At 45.5% G+C, this 24,541-nt stretch overlaps 1 protein-coding gene across 2 annotated transcripts in view; it reads right to left on the reverse strand.

Annotated features, from left to right (window-relative positions):
• Nucleotides 1–24,541, reverse strand: part of RTN1 (reticulon 1) — a 1,195,813-nt gene that overhangs the window by 36,714 nt on the left and 1,134,558 nt on the right. For both annotated transcript variants that reach the window (XM_069638899.1, XM_069638900.1), the window contains exon 6: nt 23,981–24,050. In XM_069638899.1, the coding sequence (XP_069495000.1) occupies nt 23,981–24,050 (70 nt within the window). The remainder of the gene's footprint in view (nt 1–23,980; nt 24,051–24,541) is intronic.

Here is a 24,541-nt window from a genome sequence, read left to right on the forward strand (position 1 = left end):
TGGGATTCTTATGGGGAGTGCCTGGAAGTTGTATAGCAGTCTGGGCAGTATTGTCATTTTTATCACTGTTATTCTGCCCCACCATGTGATTGATAGTGGGTTCCAACTGTCCAAATCTTTTCTCACCTGAGCTATCAGGTTGGGGTAGTTCCCTGCATATAGACCTTTGATTGTGTTGGTGAGCGTGACACCCAAGTATCTGATCCCTCCATCCGCCACTCAGAGTTGTAGCTCCCCTGCTCGCTTCTGTATTGCCTATTTGTCACCCGCCAGTACCATTAGCTCTGATTTTTGCATGTTTATCTTTAGGCCCGAGACCTGGCCGTAATTTTCTATCGTTTGTATGAGATGGAGTAGTGTGTCTTCCGGTTCCGCTAGGGCGATCAGCATGTCATCCGCACAGGCTGCTGTTTTGTGGATTATTCCTCCCATATTGATGCCTTTGATTTTGGGTGTGTTCCTTATTTTCGTCAGCAACGGCTCCAGGAGCATTGCGTAAAGAATTGGGGAGAGGGGGCAGCCCTGCTTTGTGCCTCTTTCAATTCTTATTGTTTCTGATAGTTCCCCATTCACTGCGATTTGGGCCGTTGGTGAGTTGTAGTTGGCCCGTATCATGTTGATGTAAGTTTCGCCAAGACCGAATTTCTCCAGCGTTCGGAAGAACATGGACCACTCCACTCGGTCAAACGCTTTTTCCGTGTCTATTGCCAGTAGGGCGGCTGGGGTATTAGTGATCCCCACCTTCTCGATCAGGTGGGTGATTCTTCTGATGTTGTCGTGTGTTGTACTGTTTGGGATAAATCCAGACTAGTCCTGGCGTATCAGTTTGGGATGCAGGGGAGTGAGTCTGTTGGCTAGTATTTTGATATATAGTTTGGCATCTAAGTTTATTAGAGCAATGGGTCGGTATGAGGCTGGTGCCTCCGGGTTTTTCCCTTTCTTATGGAAGACCAGAATTTTTGCCTCATTCATTGAGTTTGTGATGTTGGCTGAGTCCTTAAAGGTGTTGAAGAGCTCTTTGAGAACCGGATTTAGGGATTCCGCGTAGGTTTTATAGAAGATAGCTGTATAGCCGTCCGGGCCCAGGGCCTTGTTTTTTGGCAGGTCTCTTATCGCCTTCGTGACTTCCTCTATGGTTATTTGTGCGTTAAGTATTGATTTCTCTTCTGGTTTAATAGCTGGGAGATTCGTATCTTTTATATAGTTTATCTGATCTGTCGCTTTTGGTTTGTCTGATGAGTACAGGTTTTGGTAGTAGTCTCTAAAAATTTGTTTTATGGCCTTTGATTGTGTTCTCACTTGGTTGTCGTTGTCCTTCAGTGCCTTTACTGTTAGTCTTTGTTGTTTGCCTTTCAGTTGTCCCACCAGAAGTGTGTCTGCCTTGTTGGTTTTCATGGCATACCAGTGTTTCAGGTGTAGTAATTGGTTCTCCGCCCTTTTGGTTCGGATAGCCTCTAGTTGACCCTGTATATGTCTGTAGGCTCTCTTTATTTTCTGGGTGTGCTTGTTTGTCATTTCCTCCCTTATCTTCGCTAAGTTGTTTTCTAGCTCTTCTTCCCATTTTCGAGATTGTCTGTCCTTTTTTGCTTTTAGAGCAATCAAGTGGCCCCTCATTACCGCTATGAAGGCTTCCCATATTGTGGCCTACTCCATTTCTGGGGAGTTGTTTTGAACAAAATACTCTTCTATACAGCCTCTGATTGACTCCTGCATCACTGGGTCTTGCAAGACTTCTCTGGGAAGGGTCCATCGCCAGAGGCCGGATTGTTTGCGGATGGCCGGGAGCGACATCCAGATAGGGGCGGGATCTGAGATCGAAATGGGGCCCGTCTCTACCTCCTGTATCCCCTAGGAGACTCACCGATGCCCAGACATAGTGGATTCTGGAGCTTGTGCCGTGAACGTGGGAGTGATATGTGTACCCCGGTGTCGGGCCTTTGATTTTCCGCCAGACATCTTCTAGTGCAAGTTTTTGCATGGTGTTCTTTAGTGATTGAGACGGGGAGCCTTGCTGTGAGAGGTTTGGGTTTGATCGGTCTTCTCCTGGTGTCCAGGCCATGTTGAAGTCCCCGGCCAGAATCGTCTCTTCTTGTGAGAAGTGTTCTAATTTGTTCAAGGTGTCTCTCAGGAAACCGTCCTGGCCTGTATTAGGAGCGTATACCGTTGCAAGAGTCAATGGACGGATCTCAATTTGAATTTTTGCTGCTAAGAATCTCCCTTGCTTGTCATCCAGGGTTTCTCGAATTTGAATGTTGAGGGAGTCGGCGAACGCTATCAGCACCCCCTTTTTTTCTTTTCCCCATCGTTTGCATGAATTATCCAGTTATATCCTATCAATCTGATCTTCCCTTTGTCCTTTTTCTGTATATGTGTCTCTTGCAGCATTATTATATCATATTTCCCCTGCCGTAGCTGGTGTTCTACTTTTTTCCTTTTGACTGGGGAGTTTAATCCTCTGATGTTATGTGTAAGGAGTTTCAGCCCCATCCTGATGCAAGTTTCTTTATATTTTGTTGATTCATTTTGGTTTGTGTACCGTGGATTCTTTGCTGAGAGCCAGTGAGTTCCCTATCCCATCGCTGTGCTTGTACCTTACTTTCCCCCTTAACAATCCCTTCCCCCCGTTGTGTACCCCAACTCCCCCACCCCCACCCTTCCCCTTGTAACATCCCTGAGGAGGGCTCTGGGCACTATGATCGCTTAGGCGTGTTGCCCTTTGTGCCATGCCGTCTCAAACTCAGGGGTATCTATGATGTGAGGAGTCCTAAACCTCACTAAAAGTCTCTTAGAGTTCCTGTGTGATTACAGCTCGCCGCAGCTGTATGTCTACCGCTGGTCGCCTCTTAGTTTCAGAATTTCTGTAGGAGTTCTGGTGGTCGTCGTTCTTCGTCTGTGCGGAGGTATGCGCCCTTTATTTATGTCTTGATGGCTCTGTGGGGTGTTTCGGTTTTGCATTTACTGTGGACCAGACTCTTGGGGCTCTCTTCACCTGGAAGGGTTCCCTGTCGTTGGCATGGGGTTCCTCTTTATCCTGTATATTCATGATCCGCTCCCCTTCCTCGCACATGGTGATTCTTTGTTGCTTCTCCTGCCATGTAAATAATAGTCCAAAGGGGAATGTCCATTTATATCGTATTTGTTTTGCCGTCAGTTCTTTTGTTATTTGTGACATCTCACTGCGTTTTTGGAGGGTGGATTGTGCCAGGTCTTGGTAGAGTTGTATTTCTGACCCATTCATCCTGATATGATCCAACGTCCGGGCTTTCCGCAGTATCTGCTCATTTTGAGGATATGATGCCATTGCGATCAGGACATCTCTGGGGCGTGCTCCGGGAGCTCCGTGGGCCTACTCTGTGTATCCTAGCGATCTGTATTATTGTTTCTTCCTCCTCTTCTAGGATATCTCGGAAAACCTGTTGCACTGCTTGTTTAAGGTCCTTGTCTTTGACAGTCTCTACCATGTTTCTGATTCGTATATTTGATCTGCGGGAGCAATTTTCTAAGTCCTCGCATTGGGTTTCCAACTCGTGGGACAGTCTTACCAGTCTCTCCTGCACTTCCGCGAACTGTTGTGTTTCTTCATCTAGGTTCTGTACCGTCTTCTCCAAGATATCTGTACATTCCTCTAGATTCCCTATATCTATTTTCAGTTCCTGGACCACCTGCTTCATTTCTCCTTTCATAGTCTCAAATTGGGTGTGCATGGAGATCATGAATTGTTCTTGAAATTCTTTGAACCATTCTTTAATGTCTTCTTTAATGGTCATGTCTGTGTTGTATTCTTCCCCGCGGTCTCTTTCCCCTTTCTCATTTTGCGTGGCTGTTTTCTGGCTTGTCGATGTGTTAGTTCCCCAGAGACGCTCCAAGTTCTGGTCTTGTTTCTGCTTGTTGGACGTGGCTTGTGCTTGCCTGCGCCTGGATTTGGACAAGTGTGCTTCCCCGGTGTGATCTTGGTCTGTAGGCTTTGATGGTTTCTCGTGCAGCTGTGGGCCTCTTTCTGGTTTATGGTGGGTAAGCCGTTTTCCCCGCCTCCGGTATGCCCCCCTGGGTGTGGTTCTTGATGCGCCCTTCCTGGGGAGTTTGGTTCTTCTGCTGGCTTACTGCTTCTGGGGGTGATGGGTCTTCTGTCGCAAACCCCCCTTTCTTTGACCGGTGCGTGGGTTTTTATGCGTCTAGTGGTGGCTTGTTGACCCCTAAAATGGGCTGCTTAGTTAAATTATCTTTCCACCGTGAGTTCTTCTTGGGGTTTATGCTGTGTTGGGGGGGCGGGCCCACCTCCGCATGGCTGCGAAGTTCCGTGCCCCCTGGTGACAGGGGATATATTGCGCCTTTTGATATGGCCGGAATCTCTCCGCGCGCCCCTTTAGCAAGTGCCTTTGTCGTTGGGTGGCAAGGAATCCGGAGTATGTCCTTTCTCACGCCACCAGCGGGGGTTTTGGTGTTGTCCTCTTCATCTCCCTGGGGGCCTCTGTCGTTTTCCCCTCTATCGCGCTTCTCGGGACCCACTGATTTATTTTATTCTGTGGGGGCTGAGGGGCTGGTCCTCCTCACGGGCTCTCCGTAGCTAAACCCAGGGGAAGTTGGCTGAGTTTCTTACATCCCCTAATGGGCCCCTCCTGCGCCTTCACCTCACCTCTCCTGCCTTTGGTGTGGATCCTCATGGGGACTCGCGCAGACCTCGGCCGGCTCTTTCTCTCCCCGTCTTCCGGTGTGGGACGTCTCCCCTTCTGGTGCGTTGCCTGTGGGGCCGGCCTCTGACTCCCTCCGCTGACTGTGCCCAGTCTCTTCGTTGGCTGCTTCTGGGGAGTTGGGAGGAGGGCCCGTCTCTGTGTCTCCGCTCTGCTTTTCCCTGCTCCTGGTGCCCCTGATGCCGCTGCCTGTTTCGTCTCTCCCCCTGGGGCCTGCAGCTGCTGCGTGTGCAGCGATGTCTGATGGGCCCCCCCTCCTCTCCGGCGCCTGAGCGTCTCTCCAGGTAGGCACTGTCCTGTCCGGGGCTCCGACCCTTCTCTGCACTTGCCTGCTCGTTGGGGTCCCCGGCTGCTCTAATCAGCTTCTTTCCGTGGTGTCTGCTTTCCGACTTCTCGGGCACCGCGGATGAAATTCTGGCTACCCTGGAGCGTGGCACATGTCTCTCCTCATAGGGAGGGGGCCGTCCTCTTTCTGCTTTTCCGCGCTCTTCAGTCACTCCGCAGAGTGATTGTCGCTGCTTTCCGGTCACCACAACTTCTCTGGATGGAGTCCACCAGGATCCGCTCTCCCCTGGGACCACGCCGGTGCTTTGTTGTCTGCTTTATGTTGTGGTAGAAGGCAGCATACTAAGTAGAAGCCCAGCAGAGAAGACAGGCTCCCAGAACAGCGCGTGGTAGATGGGTATAGCAGCGGAAGAACAGAGCTGTCGTCGCTCCCACATACTGCCACGCAACTTACCTGAGGCTCGCAGTGGTGTGGAAGAAAGCTGACTGAAAGCAGAAGCACCGCCGTCAAGCCAGAGAGCCAGACCGAGCAGCCCCTGAGAACCGGTGAGTTGGCATGGAGGTAATGATAACCCTGGGGCGCTCGTTGCATTAAGGCGGTCACAAAAACAGGATTTTGAAAAACGAACTATTGATAAAACAAAGCATAATTTATTTGATGAATACCAAATAGTTAAAGAAAACAAAACTAAGTGGCAAAGAGGAAAGTTCCCTCACAAGAGGGGGAGGTTTGTAAACAACATTACACACAGCCAAGACGCTGTCAAAAGACTTTGGGCAAAATACCAGCGAAGAAAGCCTATAACCAATACCACCCATAGACAAGAGGCTACGAGAAGTTCATATCAAGACAACCACTGGGAAAAGTTCACAAACAGCATTGCCATCAGCCAAGAAGTTGTGAAAACCCCTTAAGAAAGCAACTAAAGTATAAATCCCCTTTTGATAAAGCATATATCTCACCCTGCCAACAGCCAAGAGATTGTGAAACCATACCGAAAGATTGGTGTGGAGAATGTTGGAATCAATACTACCATCAAGTTTGAAGTTAGTTGTAGGAGTTTTCTTCCTGGCAGACTAGTATATCAGGAAAGGGTTTATAGACTAGTGGTTACTCCTGGCAGGCGAGTGGACCAGGAAAGAAGATGCTGGTTTGATATAATTGTGACAGAAATATATGTGGAAGAACTTTTGTTGAAGAGCATGTATGTACTTTATCATTTATTGACAAGCAGTGGAATCAATGAGACAAGTTGCTTTTTGCTATCCTGACAAAAGTGCTCTATTTCAAGAAGAAGTATTGAGAAAGAGTAACATGCTATCTTGACAAGAAGAGGTTTTCTTTTGAAGTATTATATCGTAACAGAACAATTGCATTTGGTTTTGGAACCTGTGTTTTGGGGGAGAAAGTTAGTCATCCTTGTAAGAGGGATATTGTGGCAGACATTGAGTTGTTTGACTTGTCAACCAGCTGCGGTGAAAAGAACATGTGTTGATTCTCCAAGAAAGACTCTGTGGTTGAAAACTACTTTTCTATTTCTTTGAACAGAGCTTTGTTGAAACAGAACTATAATCTGAGCATTCCTGAATTGTTGAGCCAGGGGAAGGGAATACAATCCTAGTTGCAAGGAGTGCCTCCAAGAATATTTGAGTTTGAATTACAAAACTATTTTTTTGTTGAACCAAATGTCAGCCATATTTTCCTTGTATAATTAGATTGTATGTATTAGTGTGAAGGCCAGAGCTATTTTGGATAGTATGTCATTTTCTACTTTAGTTTTATTTTGCTAGGACCCTTTTTTACTTTAAACAAATGGCATACTTTGAGAAAACGCTACCTTTGTGTCCATCTCACATTTCTGACCCCCTCACACAACCCACAAAAACAGCACAAACAAAACAAGCATTGTGTGAGAAACCTGACGGTATTCTCCCACTTACTCCCCCTGGATCTTACATTCAGGTGGCTAGGGAAGGGCCATCGCTTTTGGATCCCGACCCTGGGGTGGACAAGCAAGGGAGGATCACCTGAGTGGAAGGGTCACGAGGGATTGGGAGAATAGCCAAGGGTGAGACATGGTATTCCCCCCTCTCCTTATTTTCCATCAGAAACCCCTTCCTCAGCCTCCATGGGATATTTGCAATCCCATTCCATCTCCCCCTCCCCATTTCCGATAAATACTGGGAAGAAGAAGAGGCAACCAAGAGTAGTGAGGATTACCTACACGAAACACCTTGAGAAACAAAAGGAAGACTGCCATCTACTGCCATTAGGTTGTCCCACTAATAGAGTCAGGCAGGGTCAGGCATTTAACACTGACTACTCACACCTGACTCCACTTGACTCCTGTTTTAAGTATAAAAGGTGTGGTTTTGCACAATCAAGGAGGCAACCTGGGAATCCTGAGAAGAGCTGAGAAGCAAAGGAGCAGGGAGCCGAAGAGAGAGAAGCCTGGAGGAAGATCTGTATGAGAGTGGCATGCCAAAACGCTGGTCAGGTGTCTGTAAGGGGCTGCTGCGTGGCTAGGGAGCCGCAGCGAGGCAGCCAGGGCCCTGCTGGTGGTGTGCAGAGGAGTGCTCATTCCCTTGCCAGTCCCAAGGGGGTCTGAGGGGCGGGCAGGTGGTGAGACCCATGTCTCGATCCCATATGCCCAGAGAGACCGCTCGCTAGCGCAACGCGACCAAGTGAGTTTCAGGCTTGAAGCGAGAGAAATTCAGGAGTGTGCGGCTAGTTGGAGCCGCAACGGAGAAAGACAGAGTTTGCAAGCGGCATGAAGCATAAAGCAAGAAAGATAACGGAAAGTGAATGGAAAGCGAAAGAAAGGCGGAGAGAGAGCAGAAAGGAAGAAAAGGACTTGAAAGTAGATAAGAAGGGTGCGAGTGACCCGAAAGTAAAGAAAAGTTGCCCGTGAGCACCGAAGTGCTAGGAAAGTGGAAAGGAAGAAAATAGGCTTTGATAATAAGTAAGAAGGGTGCGAGTGACCCAAAGGTAAAGCAAATGTGCATGTAAGCACTGAAGCGCTAAATAGAGCGGAAAAGGAAGAAAATGGCTTGACAGTAAATAAGAAGGGTGCGAGTCACCCAAAAGTGAGGACAGGTGCAAGTGAGCACCAGAGAGCGAGACAAGTGGGCAAGAGGCACGAAAAGGAAAAGGACAGGTGCAAGAGTGCACAAAAGCAAAGAAGTGAATGTTAAACAGGCACATTGAAAAGAGAGTGAACTCAAAGGAAGGTGCCAGGGGCACAACAAGGCGAGAGAAGAGGAAGACAAAGAAGGTGCAAGTGTGCACAACCAAGTGGAAGATAACAAAGGGGTGCAAGAAGCACCCCAAAGAGGAAGTAATAGAAAAAGAGTAAGAACAGGAAATACAGAGAGGGGCCAAAGATCAGAGTGGTCACGCTTAGGAGGAGCAAAGAACCTAGTTTTCGAAAATCTCTAATGTTACCCCATGAGAAGGTTGTGTGTGAAAGGAACTGTAAATAAGAGAAAGGCACATCTTGACAAGTTGAATTTTGTATTTGAAACTGAACGGAACTGAAGGGAACGCTAAGAGGCCTAAGAGAAACCGCGTTGTTGAACTGAACTTGTGCTTGGAACTGAAGGGGCCTGAACTTGGGTAAGGGAACCCTAAGAGGCCTAACATAGGTGGATACTTATTTGGCAAAACAAGGAGGCATAAGTTTGGGAAAGGGAACCCCGAGAAGCTTGAGAGAAACTGTGTTATATTTTTGTTTTGTCTGAAACTTGGAAGTAATTGAAAATCGGGGAAGGGCAGCCCCAGTAACTAAAGACATTGGGAGTTGTTTAAACAGAGTGCAAGAACTTTGTGGAGAAAAGCTAACAAACAATCTCTTTTTGATTGTGCTGAGCTTTGGTGATACTGACCAAGCCACACCTGGTGAGAAGACCACCTGAAACCAGCCTTTGTATATATTTTTTTTTGAATCACTATCTTTCTTTAAAGAGGCTTCTTATCACATGTTATCAGAGACTGAGGGCAAGCATAGGTTTAGACACAGACGGATTATGGCTTTGGACTTTGACATCGAAAGGCCCTTAGAAATATCAGTTGAGGGAACCACCCCTTCAGAGTTAGGGCCAGTTAGGTATTACAACCAACCCCAGCATTATATTAAATACAGTCTGTGTCTCTCTTGATACCAAGTCGGTCTCACAATTGGCAATGTCAACAGTTTGGGCTTTTGTTTAAGCACAGGAAAGGCACTTGCCAGGCACTGCCGTTGTGATATTACCTGGCTATTGATGTTCGCATGTGCAAAATGGTGCAAGTAGCTGGCCTGGCAAATGCCTAATACCTAAACACAAGCCCAAGCTGTTCGCTTTGCCAATGCTTGTTTTTAACAGGACATCACTGAAGGACACGCAGAGTGCTTATAAATCGAGTGGCTGAAGGCAGACCTGGTTAACAAATGTTCACAATAGTAGCGGGTTTACAACTCCAACTAAGCCATTAAATCTCAGAAGACTGCTTTGAAAAAACACTCACAGGCACTTCGAGCACATATTTGATGGTAAGGCTTGATTAAAGTGAGCTCAAAGAGTTCCCAGGAGGAGGTGTTTTGGGCAGGGAGGGGCACGAATTGGGTGGAATAGCCATAGTGATTAGCATGCCCATGGGCAGTATGAGTGGGCAAATAACCAAACAACGCCTATAAACTGTGTCTCCTCCTCATATGCCATTTCTGCCAATCTGTACACTAATGCAATAGTTTCAGTTTATAGGTGACGCAAGCGACAGCTAATAGCCCAAACTAAAAAGATGTTGGTGCTGGACATAAGTGCCAGCGTTTGGACCCATGGCACAAAAGGGCAGAATTTCACCTGCATTTCAACGCTGGCTATTCGTGCAGCTGTCAGGGTTTTGCCAGCAAAAAGATACAAAACAACAATCCAGCTACGTAATGATGACATGCAAATGTCCAGTTATTTACATATGTAATATAAATCCTTGCACGCGCAAGTTCAGAAGATAAGGAAACTTTGGTACTAGGAGATTTATTTATTAATGTACTTGATGTGTTTTGTAAAGCATATCGGTTTTATATTTTGGACACTTAAGATTACTTTGTTCCACAGAAAAGGTAGGTCAATATAAGTATGATTAGGCGACACAGGTGATAAAAGTGGAATAGCAGATATGATGTATATGTCAGAGGATCACATATACAAGTTCTGGAGTAAATGTGCCAGGAATCCAAGGATGACTCAGAGATATGGAGGACGTAGGCAGGAATGCCGCTTCCCCGCAGGATCGGAAGATGGGCTGTAAGTGGCCATCACCCTTTCTACCGAGAATCGCTCCTGCCTTGCAAACTGAGTGCAGGGGTGTTCACGGGTTTCCATGGAAGGGCGGACAGGATCCTACACTATCTGGAAGTCAGGCTGCTAGCCTGGACTCCTATGTAGAGGTGCCAGCATCTACTCTCTGGCTTAATTACATACTCCGAGCCAACAGTTCTTGCTCCACAACTGCATTTGTTGCACCAAATCTTGAAGTCTGCCCTCATGCAATCCCTGCCAGCTTTGTGGCCATTCTGTCTCTGCTTCTGCCCAGGGCCTTTCTGCCTGTTTGTCCCTCATCCCTCTTGCTTGAGTGCATCCAGCACGCTGTCTTGCGATGATCCAGTGTTCTTCCCCCTGCTCGACGTCTGGTGGAGAAACCATCTAACCAATCTGTTTAAGGAGATTTGGCACTCAGTGCACAGTTGGATAGGTTGAATCGCTTGCAGGAAGTCCCCATTGTACCCGGTCTCATGTGCCAGGTTTGTGAGGCCTCTTTTCCAAGTGACTCCATATCTCTGCTGACAGTCACTCCATAGACTGGCATGCTTCACTGACCATCATCCGTCAGGTAGATGCCAGTACTTCCAAACCTATGTATAGGTTTCTGACATGGACAGAAAGTGTGATTGGGCTCCCACTATGGCAAACCTTGGCCATTGAACACTTTGCCATTTTTGGGCCGTAACAACATGTATTAACAGATATGTGTTCAAGAATTATCCATAAGAGCAGATGGCTTGCCTGATAAGGTGCCCAGGATGACAACATCCCATGAGACTCAAAAATCCTACCATGCACTCTAGTCTGTGCTGAAAATACTGGGTGGCTCTTTTGGGAGGGGGGGATTCCTTGGCTTGGTGTAGATGACGTTCACGGATGTGTTGTGATGTTCCTGTTTCGGGGGCATCAACTGTCTCAGAGGACAAGCATGAGCAATGCGAGTAAAGCAGCAGAGAGCTGCATGAAAACAGACTCTGAATTTCAAAATGACTGCCAAGACATTTAAGAGCCCAATAACACACGCTAAGCGATTGGGTGGAACCTCTTAGAACTGTGGATCCAAAACCCATAAACCAATGAGAATCCTAGGAAGGTGGAAGAAAACATGATCTACCAATCCAGCGGCAATAGGGGAGCGATAAAACTAGATCAGCACCACTACAGCGGCGGAAACTATGTCGAATCTGCATGTCCGAACACTAGATGGGATAATGTGGATGGAGAATAAACAGCAGACGCTGAGAAAACTGGAAGAGTGCAAACTCCCGTGGCATTGAAGTGCATGTGAATCCAGACGAAGATAAGAGGCAGGAGAAGCCTCTGAAAAGTACTGTGAACCCTGACAAAGGAAAGATCCAGGAGAGAAACCGCTGCAAAGAATGCAACAATCCGGACAGGCATCTGTAAAGCACTTGTGACCCCGACAAAACCAACGACTTGAAGAGAAGTGTTGCATGCCCAAGAGTCGAAAGGTGGACAGGCTCTGCTTTTCCCCCCCATCAGCACATGGCATTGGAGCCTTACCCCCATGAGGATTGCCCCCCCCCCCAGATGTGAAAACGAGGTGAATACAAATGGAGAGGATCAGGGCAGGAAGGAGCACGGCCGTTCTGGGGCAAGCTCTGACTGAAATGCATGGCTATAACGGTATCCCATCATTTTTTCGAAAGCAAAACTTTCGAATGCAATTTTTGAGAATTCATTTTTTCTAATAGTCATTTTTTCGAATAGTCATTCTTCAGAAAAAAAATCGAATATGGTATCTAAATGCAGCTAAGTATTAGTGCAGGGTTGGGGCTTGGGTTAGTTGAAGGGTTACATTAGGGTTAGGGCTTAGGGTTAGAGTTGGGGTTAGGGCTAGGGTTAGTTTAGGTGTTAAAATAGGGTCAGGGTTAGGGTTGGGGCTTGGGTTAGTTTAAGGGTTACATTGGGGTTAGGGTTGGGGTCAGGGCTAGGCTTTAGGGTTAGGGCTTGGGTTAGGGTTGGGGGTGGGAGGGGTGGCGTGGGAGATTGGGGGGGAACCTCCCAATATATACACAAACTTTAAAACGTAACAAGGGGCTGGCCAGTGCTGAAATTTCAGCACTGGACAGCTCCATGTAACGTTTTAAAGTTACAAAAAAGCATTGAAATGCTACTTTTAACATGTAAAAGTGCATTTCTATTGAAACCAGTCCATGTCTATTGTCGACGGATTGTTTTTGATAAAAATGCACTTTTGCATGTTAAAAATTGCATGTCGAAGCTTTTGTTTTCGAAACTTTTGTTTCGAGACTTTAGTGATTCGAAACAACCTTTGTTTCGAAACAATCACTATAATCTGCTATAACTCTGGACCTTTATGAGACATAATACTCTAGAGATTAAAAGGGGGACTCTTATGTTTTTGCTTCTACATCTGCCTGCATATCCTGTGGATTGCAGCTCTACTCTATTGCCATTAGCATCTAACAAGGCACCTTACCTGGACAAACTTGGCTGGTGCGTTACACCAGTCCCAGGGGCAATGGCACACCATAATCACCAGCCTTCCATGGGTAGTTCTTTGGAGCTCAGGGAAACTGCTGCACACTAAAGGGGGCAACCATCCCCATGCACCATACCAGCTGTGACCTCTGGCCCATTAGATGCACAGAGCTGCATAATTGAAGCATCCCTCTCAAATGTGTCCTTCAAATGGAATCACCTGCAAGCTTGGGGAGCGATACAGAAGACCTGGATAGTTACCTTCTCCTCTGAGGATTGTTAAATATCAGGCCGTAGTCTACAAGAAGAGCAAACACTATCAAAGCTCTTTATAGTCCGCCATAAACAACAAGGGAGGAGCTATGGGGAAAAAGAGGGACAAGGGGCCCCTCCAATGCTGCAAAGGAGGAAGGCAGAAGGTGTCATACATCACCAGAGCCTGATTTGCATATGGTCTTTCCCCTTTCTGTAATGCATTGGCAGACAAAGAACAATGGTCTGGAGGGTTGCCCAAAGTAATGCTAGAGGTTGAGATTAATTCAAAACCTTCCAGGCATCACCTCCTTTGTTTTGCTTTAGTCACCCTGAATGGGACAGGTTTGCCCAGATGTGGGTCCCGTGCCTGCTCGGCCTAGAGACCCAAGCTACAATTCACTGATGATGCCCAATGAGGCCAAAACATATCCGGGGTTGATTGTGGTCTCGTCCAGTAGGGATGTGGCCAAGCAGTTTGGGCTGGACTGCCCCTTTCGTGGTGGGACCAAACCTGATTTGCACCATATCGCCTTTCCTCTTTCTGTAATGGCTTGGCAGGCAAAGAGCGATAATCTGGAGTTTTGCCCAGAGCAATGCCAGAGGTAAAGATTAATTCAAAACCTTCCAGCCATTACCTTTTTGTTTTGCTGTATCACCAGAGCACCCACTTACCAAGAAAGATCTATTGGATTGCCTGGCTAAGTTAAAATAGATCATAAACACTGTGAAAACAAAACTTTAGTAATTGATAACTGAATTTCACAAATCAATTGTGGGAATCAGACAGAACATTACTCATCTCAGAGCCACGTATATAGAAATGAGAAATTGATTTTGGTGCTTCAGCAGGAGCTCACTCAGACGTGGACAGACTTAGAGGATGCTAAACAGGGTATAGTATTGACAAGGCACCACATTGAGGGCCTGGAAAATCACCATTTGCTAGAGAAACCACAGGTCGGAGACCTGACTGAAGGCAATGAATGGTTGGACCTTGATGATTGAATTCAAGATCCTAAAAGCTGCAGTTCTGTGCATCCACATAAATGGCACCACATTTATAGGATTTCGAGGGTTAAAACAAGCACTCTTTAGAGATGTCATCAAATTTCATTTATACTCTATGAAGGGGAGCATCTTGAAGGCCACCCAAGGCCTCAGTACCATGTTGCACCAGGTCCAGTCTCTTGTCGTATACGTTATGACATTTTGTGCACCTAAGGTGGCAACTCTGCCTATTTATTAGCCTTCATTTAAACAAACAATTTCTTTACGGCTACCTCCCATTACTTATACAAATCATTGGTTACTACATCACATAAATCTATATTTCAATACAAACATGTTCCTTTAGACAAAACTTAGAAAGTCATTGACTCAGTATTTTTATTTACAGCATTAGGAACAGATATAATATTATCAGGTTTATCAGACTGGGTGGGTAAGTTTTCCAATACCTCGGTTATGTCTTTCTCTTCACTCCAGCACAGAGCGTCTCCAAATTCCCCCTCCTCCTCACCTGATGTAGAAGAGTAGTCCAGCCTCTTCCGACGAGTGCGATGTCCGTGAGTCTTGCTCTTCTTAAGTAGGTAAGGCCGGCCTCGTAAGGAAGCCACTGTGACCTCGGAAACGGGTCAACAGAGACTCCCCTCCGCGACAGACAAGACAGAGTAGGGGAAACCCTAGCAGCACAAAAACACCTGTGGATGATGATCCCAGCGATCCGGAAGCAGAGAAGGGAAGCAAGCGTCCAAAAGTAGCAGTCCGATGATCAGACGCAGACAGAGCTGGGAGATGCAGGTGAGAGCGGATTGAACCAGGAGGAAGAGAATGCTAAGCTGGAACAGGAGGAAAAATGGCAAGGGGAGAAGGAGAGTCTGGAGGGAGGCAAAGAGAGAGAAAAAGGAGGAAGCCAAGAAAACTAGGCAAGGAAAGGGCAGAACACCGCCAAGGGAAATAACAAGGAGCGTGACAACGAATGGTAGCAAGAAAGTTGCAACGCGCCGAGCCGCCGAAAGTGGAAAGAATAAATACACTAGGGGGGCGGCCATATTGGAAAGAACTAGACCGTCAATAGACAATTAGGGAGGAGACGTGACGGCACAACACGTTGGCGGCCATGTTTCCACCTGTTCCACAACTGCCAGGAACCCGCGGTTGTGACAGTATTCCCCCTTCCAAGGTGGCTCCCTCCCAGCTTGCTGGGATGGAGCCTATGAAACTGTCGCAACAAACGGGGAGCATGTACATGAGGCCGGGGTTCCCAGGTATCTTCAGATGAAGGATATCCTTTCCAATGGATTAGATATTCAAGGTGTCCTCTGTGGTACCGGGAGTCTCGGATGCGGGAGACTTCATACTCATCCGAGATGGGATCCGGTAGGATGTGTAGTTTGGGAGTTTTCTGCTTCCGATCGTCCGACACAAAAGGGCGCAATTGGGAGGCATGAAACGTCGAATGAATCCGACTAAGGGTTCCTGGTAATTTAAGACGATAGGCCACTGGGTTGATCTTATGCAGTAGCTCAAAAGGTCCGATGTATCGAGGAGCCAACGAGGCAGGAACTTTGTTGACAACATAACTTTGGACCCCTGCTCCCATGCCGGTACTTGGTTTCGGTGTCTGTCAGCCTGTTGTTTGTTCCGGATATTGGCCTTTAGGAGGCTTTGTTTTGCTGTGTTATGAGCTTTCTTTATTTCGTCCAGGGAGGTTTCAATGGAGGGTATAGGAGTCTCAGGCCAAAAGACAGGTACAATAGATTGAGGGTTGAAACCGTAAGTACAATAGAAAGGGCTAAACCCGAGGGCATCATGAACTGAGTTATTGTAAGTAAACTCTGCGGTGGGGAGTAGGGATACCCAGTTGTCTTGAAGCTGGTTGACAAAACATCTTAGGTATTGTTCCAGGGTACCATTTAGCCTTTCCGCCTGTCTGTTTGTTTGTGGGTGGAAACCTGAAGACAGAGCCCTCTCGATGCCTAGCAGTTGACATAATGCAGTCCAGAACTTAGAGGTGTATTGGCTACCACGGTCGGACACAATCTTTTTGGGAAGCCCGTGTAGCCTGAATATATCTTTGAGAAAGACCTCTGCCATGACAGAAGCCGAAGGTATTTTTGACAGGGATGAGAAATGAGCTAACTTGGAGAAAGAGTCCACTGTCACCATGATACACGTACACCCTTGAGAACTGGGTAGGTCCACGATGAAATCGGTCGAGATGTGCTTCCAAGGACCCGGAGGGATCTGGTCCTGTTGAAGCAAGCCGATGGGTCTTTGTGTGGAGTGTTTGTTTTGCATGCAGATCAAGCAGGTCCGGAGGTAAGTTTGAGTGTCCGCTCTCATGTTGGGCCAATAGAATGATCTTCTGAGAAGATCCAGGGTGCCCCGCAGGCCTCGATGACCTGCTACCTTAGAGTCGTGGCACCACCGAAGAGCTTGCCGACGGAGGGCTTGTGAGGGAAGGATTAGTTTACCTTGCGTGAAGTATAGACCGTCCCTCTCGTCAACCGGCAGCTTGCCCATGGACAAGGTCGATCCTTCCGGAGAAAGCGATGCTTCTCTGACCTCTTCCACGAATGAGGATACCGTGGAGATGATCTTGGTATGAGGAAACATTAATTCCTTTCGGTAAGTTGGAGATATCTCCTCTCTACGAGACAGAGCGTCAGCAATCTGATTTTGAGAGCCGGGAATATAGGTGATGGAAAAGTGAAACTGAGCAAAGAAATGTGCCCATCTGGCTTGACGAGTGTTATAGCATTCTTGTTGTCGCAGTATTTGAAGATTCTTATGATCGGTGCGAATCAAAAAAGGATGTAAACTTCCCTGGAGCAGATGTCTCCATTCCAAACAAGCCAATTTCATGGCCAGCAGTTCCTTCTCGATAACGGAATAGTTCTGTTGGCTAGGACTCAGTGTCTTAGAATAGTATGCTATGGGATGTTCCAGGCCCTGGTTGGTTTGGAGAACAGCTCCCACAGCTGCAGCCGAGGCGTCAGTTTCCAAAACAAAGGGTAAACGTTGGTCGGGCTGTCTTAGAATGGGTGCGGTACAGAACCTGTTCTTTAAACGGGTGAAACTGTCTTCAGCTTCGGTAGACCACTGGAAAGGCGCGGAGGACTTCTTTAACAATGCGGTGATTGGGAGAGTGAGTCTGGAAAACTCAGGGATGAACTTCCGATAGAAATTTGCCAAACCTAAGAACCTCTGAATATCCTTGACTGAAGAAGGAGAGGGCCAGTCAAGTATGGATTCAACCTTCCTGGGGTCCATGGTGATCCCTTCTTTAGACAGGATAAAACCCAGATAGGATACGGAGGATTGGGCGAAAGAGCATTTCTCCGGTTTGACCAAAAGGTGGTGTTGCTGCAGCCTGCGTAGTACTTCCCTTACCTGGAGGGTATGCTCTTCGGTCTGGCGGGAGAAAACCAGGATGTCATTAAGATAGACCACAGTGTTCAGACCCAACAGATCCGAGAATATGCGGTCCATAAACCTCTGGAAAATAGAGGGAGCATTCACTAGTCCAAAAGGCATGACCTGATATTCAAACAAGCCAAAGGGAGTGCGAAAGGCCGTCTTCCATTTATCTCCGGTCCTGATTCTGAGCAGATGGTAGGCATTACGTAAATCAAGTTTAGTGAATATCACTGAACCCTGGATCGTCTCCAAGATCTCTGAGATTATGGGCATGGGATATCTGTCCTTGATGGTCAACTGGTTTAGGCCTCGGTAGTCGATGCATGGCCTTAGTTCTTTGGAACCTCTCTTGGGTATAAAAAACAATGAGGCCCCTGCAGGTGACCGGGATGGTCGGACAAGACCATTGGCTAGAATTTCATCCAGATAACGACGAAGGACTTCTTTTTCAGAAACAGAGAGGGGATACATCCTGCCAAAGGGAACCAAGGCCTGAGGGACGAGATCAATTCTACAGTCCTCCGGACGGTGGGGCGGTAGCTCTTTGGGTTGCTGTTCTTCAAAGACCGAAACAAATTCCTTAAGACAGCCCGGAATACAATGGATGGAGCTCCTTCTATGGCACATACAGTCTTGACACTCTCAAACAAAGGTCCCGGTAGACACTTCTCTTGACAGTAGGTGGAATGGAAGCTCAAGAGGTTCCTTGTCCAGTCAATGGTGGGATTATGCCTTCGGAGCCACCCAATTCCCAATATAATCGGAAAATGGGCAGCGCGGATGATGTCGAACTTCAATGTTTCCGAATGTTGCTGGATAGAAACAAGCATATCCTCCGTGGTGTGAGTGATAAGACCGGAGCACAGAGGAGTACCATCTACTCCCTCTACCTTCTGGTCTTCTTCTTTGGCGATTCTATGTAGGTCCACCTTATCGGCCCATAGGGTGTCCAAGAAATTCCCCGCAGCACCACAATCTAGCAGAGCCTGGGTCTTGATCTCCTTTCCTCGGAACTGGAGCAGAACCGATATCACCATTAGGCGGTGATCTTCAGTGGACTTGGCGGTGGTTACAGAAAGTGTAGTGTAGGAACTGGAAAAAGCCCCTCGGTAGTCTGTCCTTTCGGCTACCGAGGGCGTTCGTTTCTCGACCGTCTGGGGGGTACGTCGGGACAGTCCCTCAGGAGGTGAGTGGCCGAGCCACAATACAAACAGAGGTTACCCTCCCTTCTCCTCTTCTTTTCTTCAGCAGTTAGGGGTGCTCTGGTAGTTCCGATTTGCATAGGTTCTTCTCTGGTGAGAGGACAGGTAGCAGGTGAGGAGGTAGAAGGATGCGTTTCCAGGGAATGACCGAGATTGCGGGTCTTCCTTCTTTCATTCTTCCGTTCGGTCAAACGGAAATCAATTCGCACCACAGCCTTTAGGAGGTCAGAGAACGAGTCAGGGCGAGGCATCCGGCTAGTTCATCCTTTAGCTTCTCTCTCAGACCCCTTCGAAATATGGTGTACTGTGCCTCCTCTTGCCATCCGGCCTCAGCTGCTAACCTCTTGAAAGAGGAGATATAGGAGAGCAGGTCTGAACTTCCTTGACGCACATCCAGAAGGTCTTCACTCGCTATGTGAGCGCTTTCGGTGCGGAGGAAGGTCTGCTTTAATAGATCCTTGAATGCCGCATAGTTCTGAAGAACTGGGTCAGATTGAGAGACTAAGGGAGTGGCCCATGCCAAAGCATTCCCTGTCATGTGAGTAATCATGAATCCCACTTTTGTATGGTCTGTGGCAAAGGCGTGCTGTCTGAAGGCGAAATGAATGTTGCAGGCTTCTAAAAATTCTTTAACCTTCCTTTCAGAACCGTCAAATTTGCCTGACACCAAGGGCAGAGGGGGAAGATCTGTGGCTTGCTGTTCTCGAGCGTCTACCCTTTGCTTAAGAGCGGCATTGTCCGCCTTAAGGGTTAGCATTTCTTGGTTAAGGGTCTGTACCGCTGCTACGAGTTCCTGTAGCTGTTGGGGAGTTGCCATGTCGGGGCTTTGGCATTGCAAGCTATCAGGTTGATCAGACTGGGTGGGTACGTTTTCCAATACCTCGGTTATGTCTTCCTCTTCACTCAAGCACAGAGCGTCTCCAAATTCCCCCTCCTCCTCACCTGATGTAGAAGAGTAGTCCAGCCTCTTCCGACGAGTGCGATGTCCGTGAGTCTTGCTCTTCTTAAGTAGGTAAGGCCGGCCTCGGAAGGAAGCCACTGTGACCTCGGAAACGGGTCAACAGAGACTCCCCTCCGCGACAGACAAGACGGAGTAGGGGAAAAGCCTAGCAGCACAAAAACCCCTGTGGATGATGAGCCCAGCGATCCGGAAGCAGAGAAGGGAAGCAAGCGTCCCAAAGTAGCAGTCCGATGATCAGACGCAGACAGAGCTGGGAGATGCAGGTGAGAGCGGAGGGAACCGGGAGGAAGAGAATGCTAAGCTGGAACAGGAGGAAAAATGGCAAGAGGAGAAGGAGAGTCCGGAGGGAGGCAAAGAGAGAGAAAAAGGAGGAAGCCAAGAAAACTAGGCAAGGAAAGGGCAGAACACCGCCAAGGGAAATAACAAGGAGTGTGACAACGAAGGGTAGCAAGAAAGTTGCAACGCGCCGAGCCGCCGAAAGTGGAAAGAATAAATACACTAGGGGGGTGGCCATATTGGAAAGAACTAGACCGTCAATAGACAATTAGGGAGGAGACGTGATGGCACAACACGTTGGCGGCCATGTTTCCACCTGTTCCACAACCGCCAGGAACCCGCGGTTGTGACAAATATTGAAAACACTGAAAACCAGGATACTATTTAAAAGGGCAGAATATATATAGGAATACTTATATATGAGGTTTTCCAATAATTTTCCAATTTTTGTTTCTGTAAATTAGCACTTGATTAACAACTATTCAGAAGCCAAACGTCACCTACATTGCTCTGGTAAAACATATTATTGAGCATATCACAGCTCGTAATTTTGGCAACAAGCTGTTTTTAAGGACAAACCATGTTATGAGGAATATGCATTGGTGAGTTATCTGTTTGCTACACCGTACAACAATTAAACATCAGTAATTATTAATCACTTCAATTATTTATGCATCAAATAAGATCACGATCTTAATCATTCAACTATTAATGCATCACATTAGATCACATTCTTCATACAATTCTTATAATCCATGCATTAACACAAATAAGTTTACTTTTGTTATACAAACTCTCATGCTTTTAGAATAAACAATGTTCATGCAACATTTGGCTACACCGCATGTAGCTAATAGAGATATATATATTGTTTTAAAAGAAGAGCTGATTCAAAATGTTGAGTTACATTTGTGTTCACACTTTTTATACTTTTTTGGCTATTGACAAAACAAATCTCTATTTCTCTTTCATTTCCTTTGATTCTTCTTTATCTTGATGCATGCATTTGGTTAATAACTGTTATGGAAAGGTTTCTTTTAAATTCTATCTTTGGTATTTGGAAACTTTTGTTGATATAAAACTGTTTTAAAAATTCTAATAATTGACATATTTGAGGGCTATCTGATTATATGGACTATGTAAGGCCTTGAGGAAGCTCAACCTTAGGTGAAACACATGTGGGCCCAAGCTGTAGAATTAATTCTGTTTTGCCCAAGGTGTAGAATCCTTTTTGATTTCTATAACATAATCAATTTATGTTTATTTTCAGAAATGTGTATTCCGTGAAAAAACACATCAACAATTCATGAACACATGGAATGAAAAAAAAACATTGCAGTAAAATGAAATTATGCAATTTATTTGATGTCATCCTAAGCATAAATAAGTTAATAAAATGTCTTAAAGTGCAAGCAGTGATTTCCTTCTCATAAGGGATTTTCTCACATACGTCAATAAGCACCAACTAATCCTTGTCGTATTAGCCCATAACAAATACAACAAAGCTGGCCAACACTGGGTAAATCCTGTCTCTTACTATAGGGATCAGGGTTCTTGTTATAATGGTAGAGAACACTGGGCAAAAAAATATAAAATGTGGTAAATCTTCGAGAGCTTGGCATAATAGACATTGTTTTTCATTGCTAGTGCCTGACCGCAATGGTGTTATCGCTCTAAGGGAGAGACAATTGAATCTTGCTTGTGTAATGGGATTTCTTTCTTTAGGATTGTTAACCTATCCCAAATATTTTTGTATTGAATCTGTTGTAATTTTTTCGGGTTGAACAGCTCTGCAGGTTCAATTGATTCCCGCCTTTCATTTATCTATACAACCATCTGGGTTTTTAGTCGCTGCACCAAGGCCTAGTTCAGAATGATAAGAAGAGTATACAGTTGTTTTGCAGCCATTTTTGTTCGCTGAGTTTCTTTTACAAAAACATTGAAAAATAAAGTGGAGTGTGTAAGGGGATGAAAGGGATTGGGGAGTTAGAGATAGGGATTAGATAATAGAAAAAGGAGTAACTGGGGGCGAACCTCCCAAATATATAAACAAAAAATGTCAATTATTTTTTCGATGACAGATTTTTGTTCAAAAACTCATTCAAAAAGAAGCTGGCAGCAAAAGAACATAGAACCATAAGAACAATAAAGTGGCGCTGTGCATTGATTTTATCAAGACGTGCTTTTACGTACTGTAACCATGGTATCGCAAGCACCTTTGGTTTAGCTAACAATTCTTTTTTGTGTTGTATCAACCCCTCCTTTTGCTTGCTCCAGATTCTGAGCCAGTTTAAGATGGTTGAACAAATAGGTCATCTGTTAAGAATGATGTTCTTAGCTCCATATGAACGTTGTCATTTGGTGCAGACTGTGGAAGGCCAAGTAGTGTTTTAAAAAAGTTGTTCTCTGCAACTTGCATGTCTTTTGCATTTGCACATGCCCACAGAGAGGTCCCATATTTGGCCACTGATCAAGCTTTGCTATGATGCCCCTTTGTAATCAGGTCTAGCGGTTGGGATTTAGACATGTGCAGTTCCCAAGACAATTTTGAGATGAAATGTATTCCCAGGTAATCAAACTCCTTTACTAATGGGATTATGCTTTTGTTGTTGAACATCGCTGGCATCTTAATTTGTCGTTTTCCGACAGGACATACAATTTTCTGCATTTACTTGAAGATACAAGTTATTCATGAATGTGGTATACGTTGTGATTAGTTGTTGTAGTGCACAGGGCGTGCAAGTTATCAGCACTGTGTCATCTGCATAGGCCACAACAGATAAACTGATGTTCCTCAGTTTGGGTATGTCAGTTCCTGTCTATATCAAAGACTCATAGAGTCCAGTGACATATAAGGAAGAATACAGAGGGGACAGGACACATCCATGGTGTACTCCTGTATTAACCGGGAAATATTCAGTACATTGTCCTTTAGCCGCACTCCTCACACAGTCTTTGGTGTCCAAATGTAGGCTAGTTAGTACATTTAGTAACTCAAATTTACAATTTAAGGACCTGAGTACAAGCCACAGCTTTTGCTGATTAACCTTGTCAAAGGCTGTGCTAAGGTCCATAAAAGCAAATAGATTGGTTCCTCTTTCAAGTAGACTGGTTTGGCAGCTATCAGATCAAAATTCTATGCCTGTTCGGTTGTTCCAACATCCGGTTGGAACCCCAACTGTGCCGGGTTTCATGCAATTGGGGTTCGTATCTGCCCAATGCTCTAATTAACACAAAAGTGATCGATCAAACATTTTAAAAAAGGATTCCAACAAGGCAATCAGCCTATATGATGCTGGACTATCCCTGCATCATTTTTTATATACTGGTTGGATAATAGCTGGGATAGCATCCCTTATCTCCCTGATAGAAAACTCAAGAATTTGTATTTCAAATCCATTACACTCGATAAAGTCTAGTCTATTGGTGCAGTTGTCTAAGGGTCCATTTCTATGTTGTATAAGTTAGTAAAATGCCTAATCCAGATGTTATCCGAGACGGTGATCTCCAATCTACAACCCTTATGTTTATATGAAGGCCCCAACATCACCAAATCCCAGAATGTCTTGTTATTTTCATCTGCTGCCTTAACTAGCACTTCCCAGGTGTTATTATCTAATTCTTGTTTCCGGGTCCGACCATTTGTATATCAGATGCTTTTGTTGATATAAATCTGCTTTAAAAATTCTAATATTTGAGGGCTAGTGATATTGTGGACTATGTAAGGCCCTGAAGAATCTCAACTTTAAGTGAAACACATGTAGGCCCAAGCTGTCAAATGAATTCTGTTTGGCCCAAGCTGTAAAAACATATTCCTAAAATTGCCTTTGTCAATGCTTAGTTATACTCCATATTTTTATTCAATTGATGTGTTGCATACAAGAACAGAAAATATTATAATATTACTAAATCACTATTTTGTATTCTCTGTCGCCAACCAGATCTAGATGTTCTTTTTTCATCCAAGTGCTGAGTGACAGCCTCTCAAATGCCACATTGTGTAGAATGTTTAAAGGATTGTTCAGGTGTCTACAGTTGCATGAAAGCCAACTGATTCATTCATCACAATAACTGCATTTATCACAAACAGAACAAATTAAGGATTTAAAAAGTAACATTACCCATTATCAGCAATGTCAGGCCGTTGAAGAGGGCGCCAACATAAGTCAGCAGCCACATTAGTACAGCAAACTGAAAAAAACAAAGAGCAATTTATGTAATAAGTAACATGCTTACTGAAAAGAAAACATATATGTTGATTAAAATTATATGCAGGTCACAATGCAGACAGGTAGCCAGACCAATCCATAAAAAGCAGTCTATGTTCTAAGTTACAGACTAAACATCTTTCTTAATTACGAATCGGCTGACCTCCAACCAGGTGACAAGTGAGTTTGAAAAATCTACATTCTCGCCTTTGCCATTGCACCCACAATTGATTACATTTCAAGTAAGGTAAGAAATTAGGTTGCTATCAACTATCTTGCTGTATTTTTATTTTGACTCGTTTTTTGGTATGCTTACCAACTTTACTGGTTTTGTATTGAAATAATTCATGCAAGGAGACATGGTCATTTAATATTTTCGGTGAGTAGGCTCATCCTGTTCTTCAATGTGCCAAGAGAAATGTGAACAAGAATGTGGCAGGGATAGAAAAAGATGTTATAAATGTAAATACAAAA

The sequence above is a fragment of the Ambystoma mexicanum genome, chromosome 14, assembly GCF_040938575.1.
Source record: "Ambystoma mexicanum isolate Mex_15411 chromosome 14, UKY_AmexF1_1, whole genome shotgun sequence".
Classification (NCBI taxonomy): Eukaryota; Metazoa; Chordata; class Amphibia; order Caudata; family Ambystomatidae; genus Ambystoma; species Ambystoma mexicanum.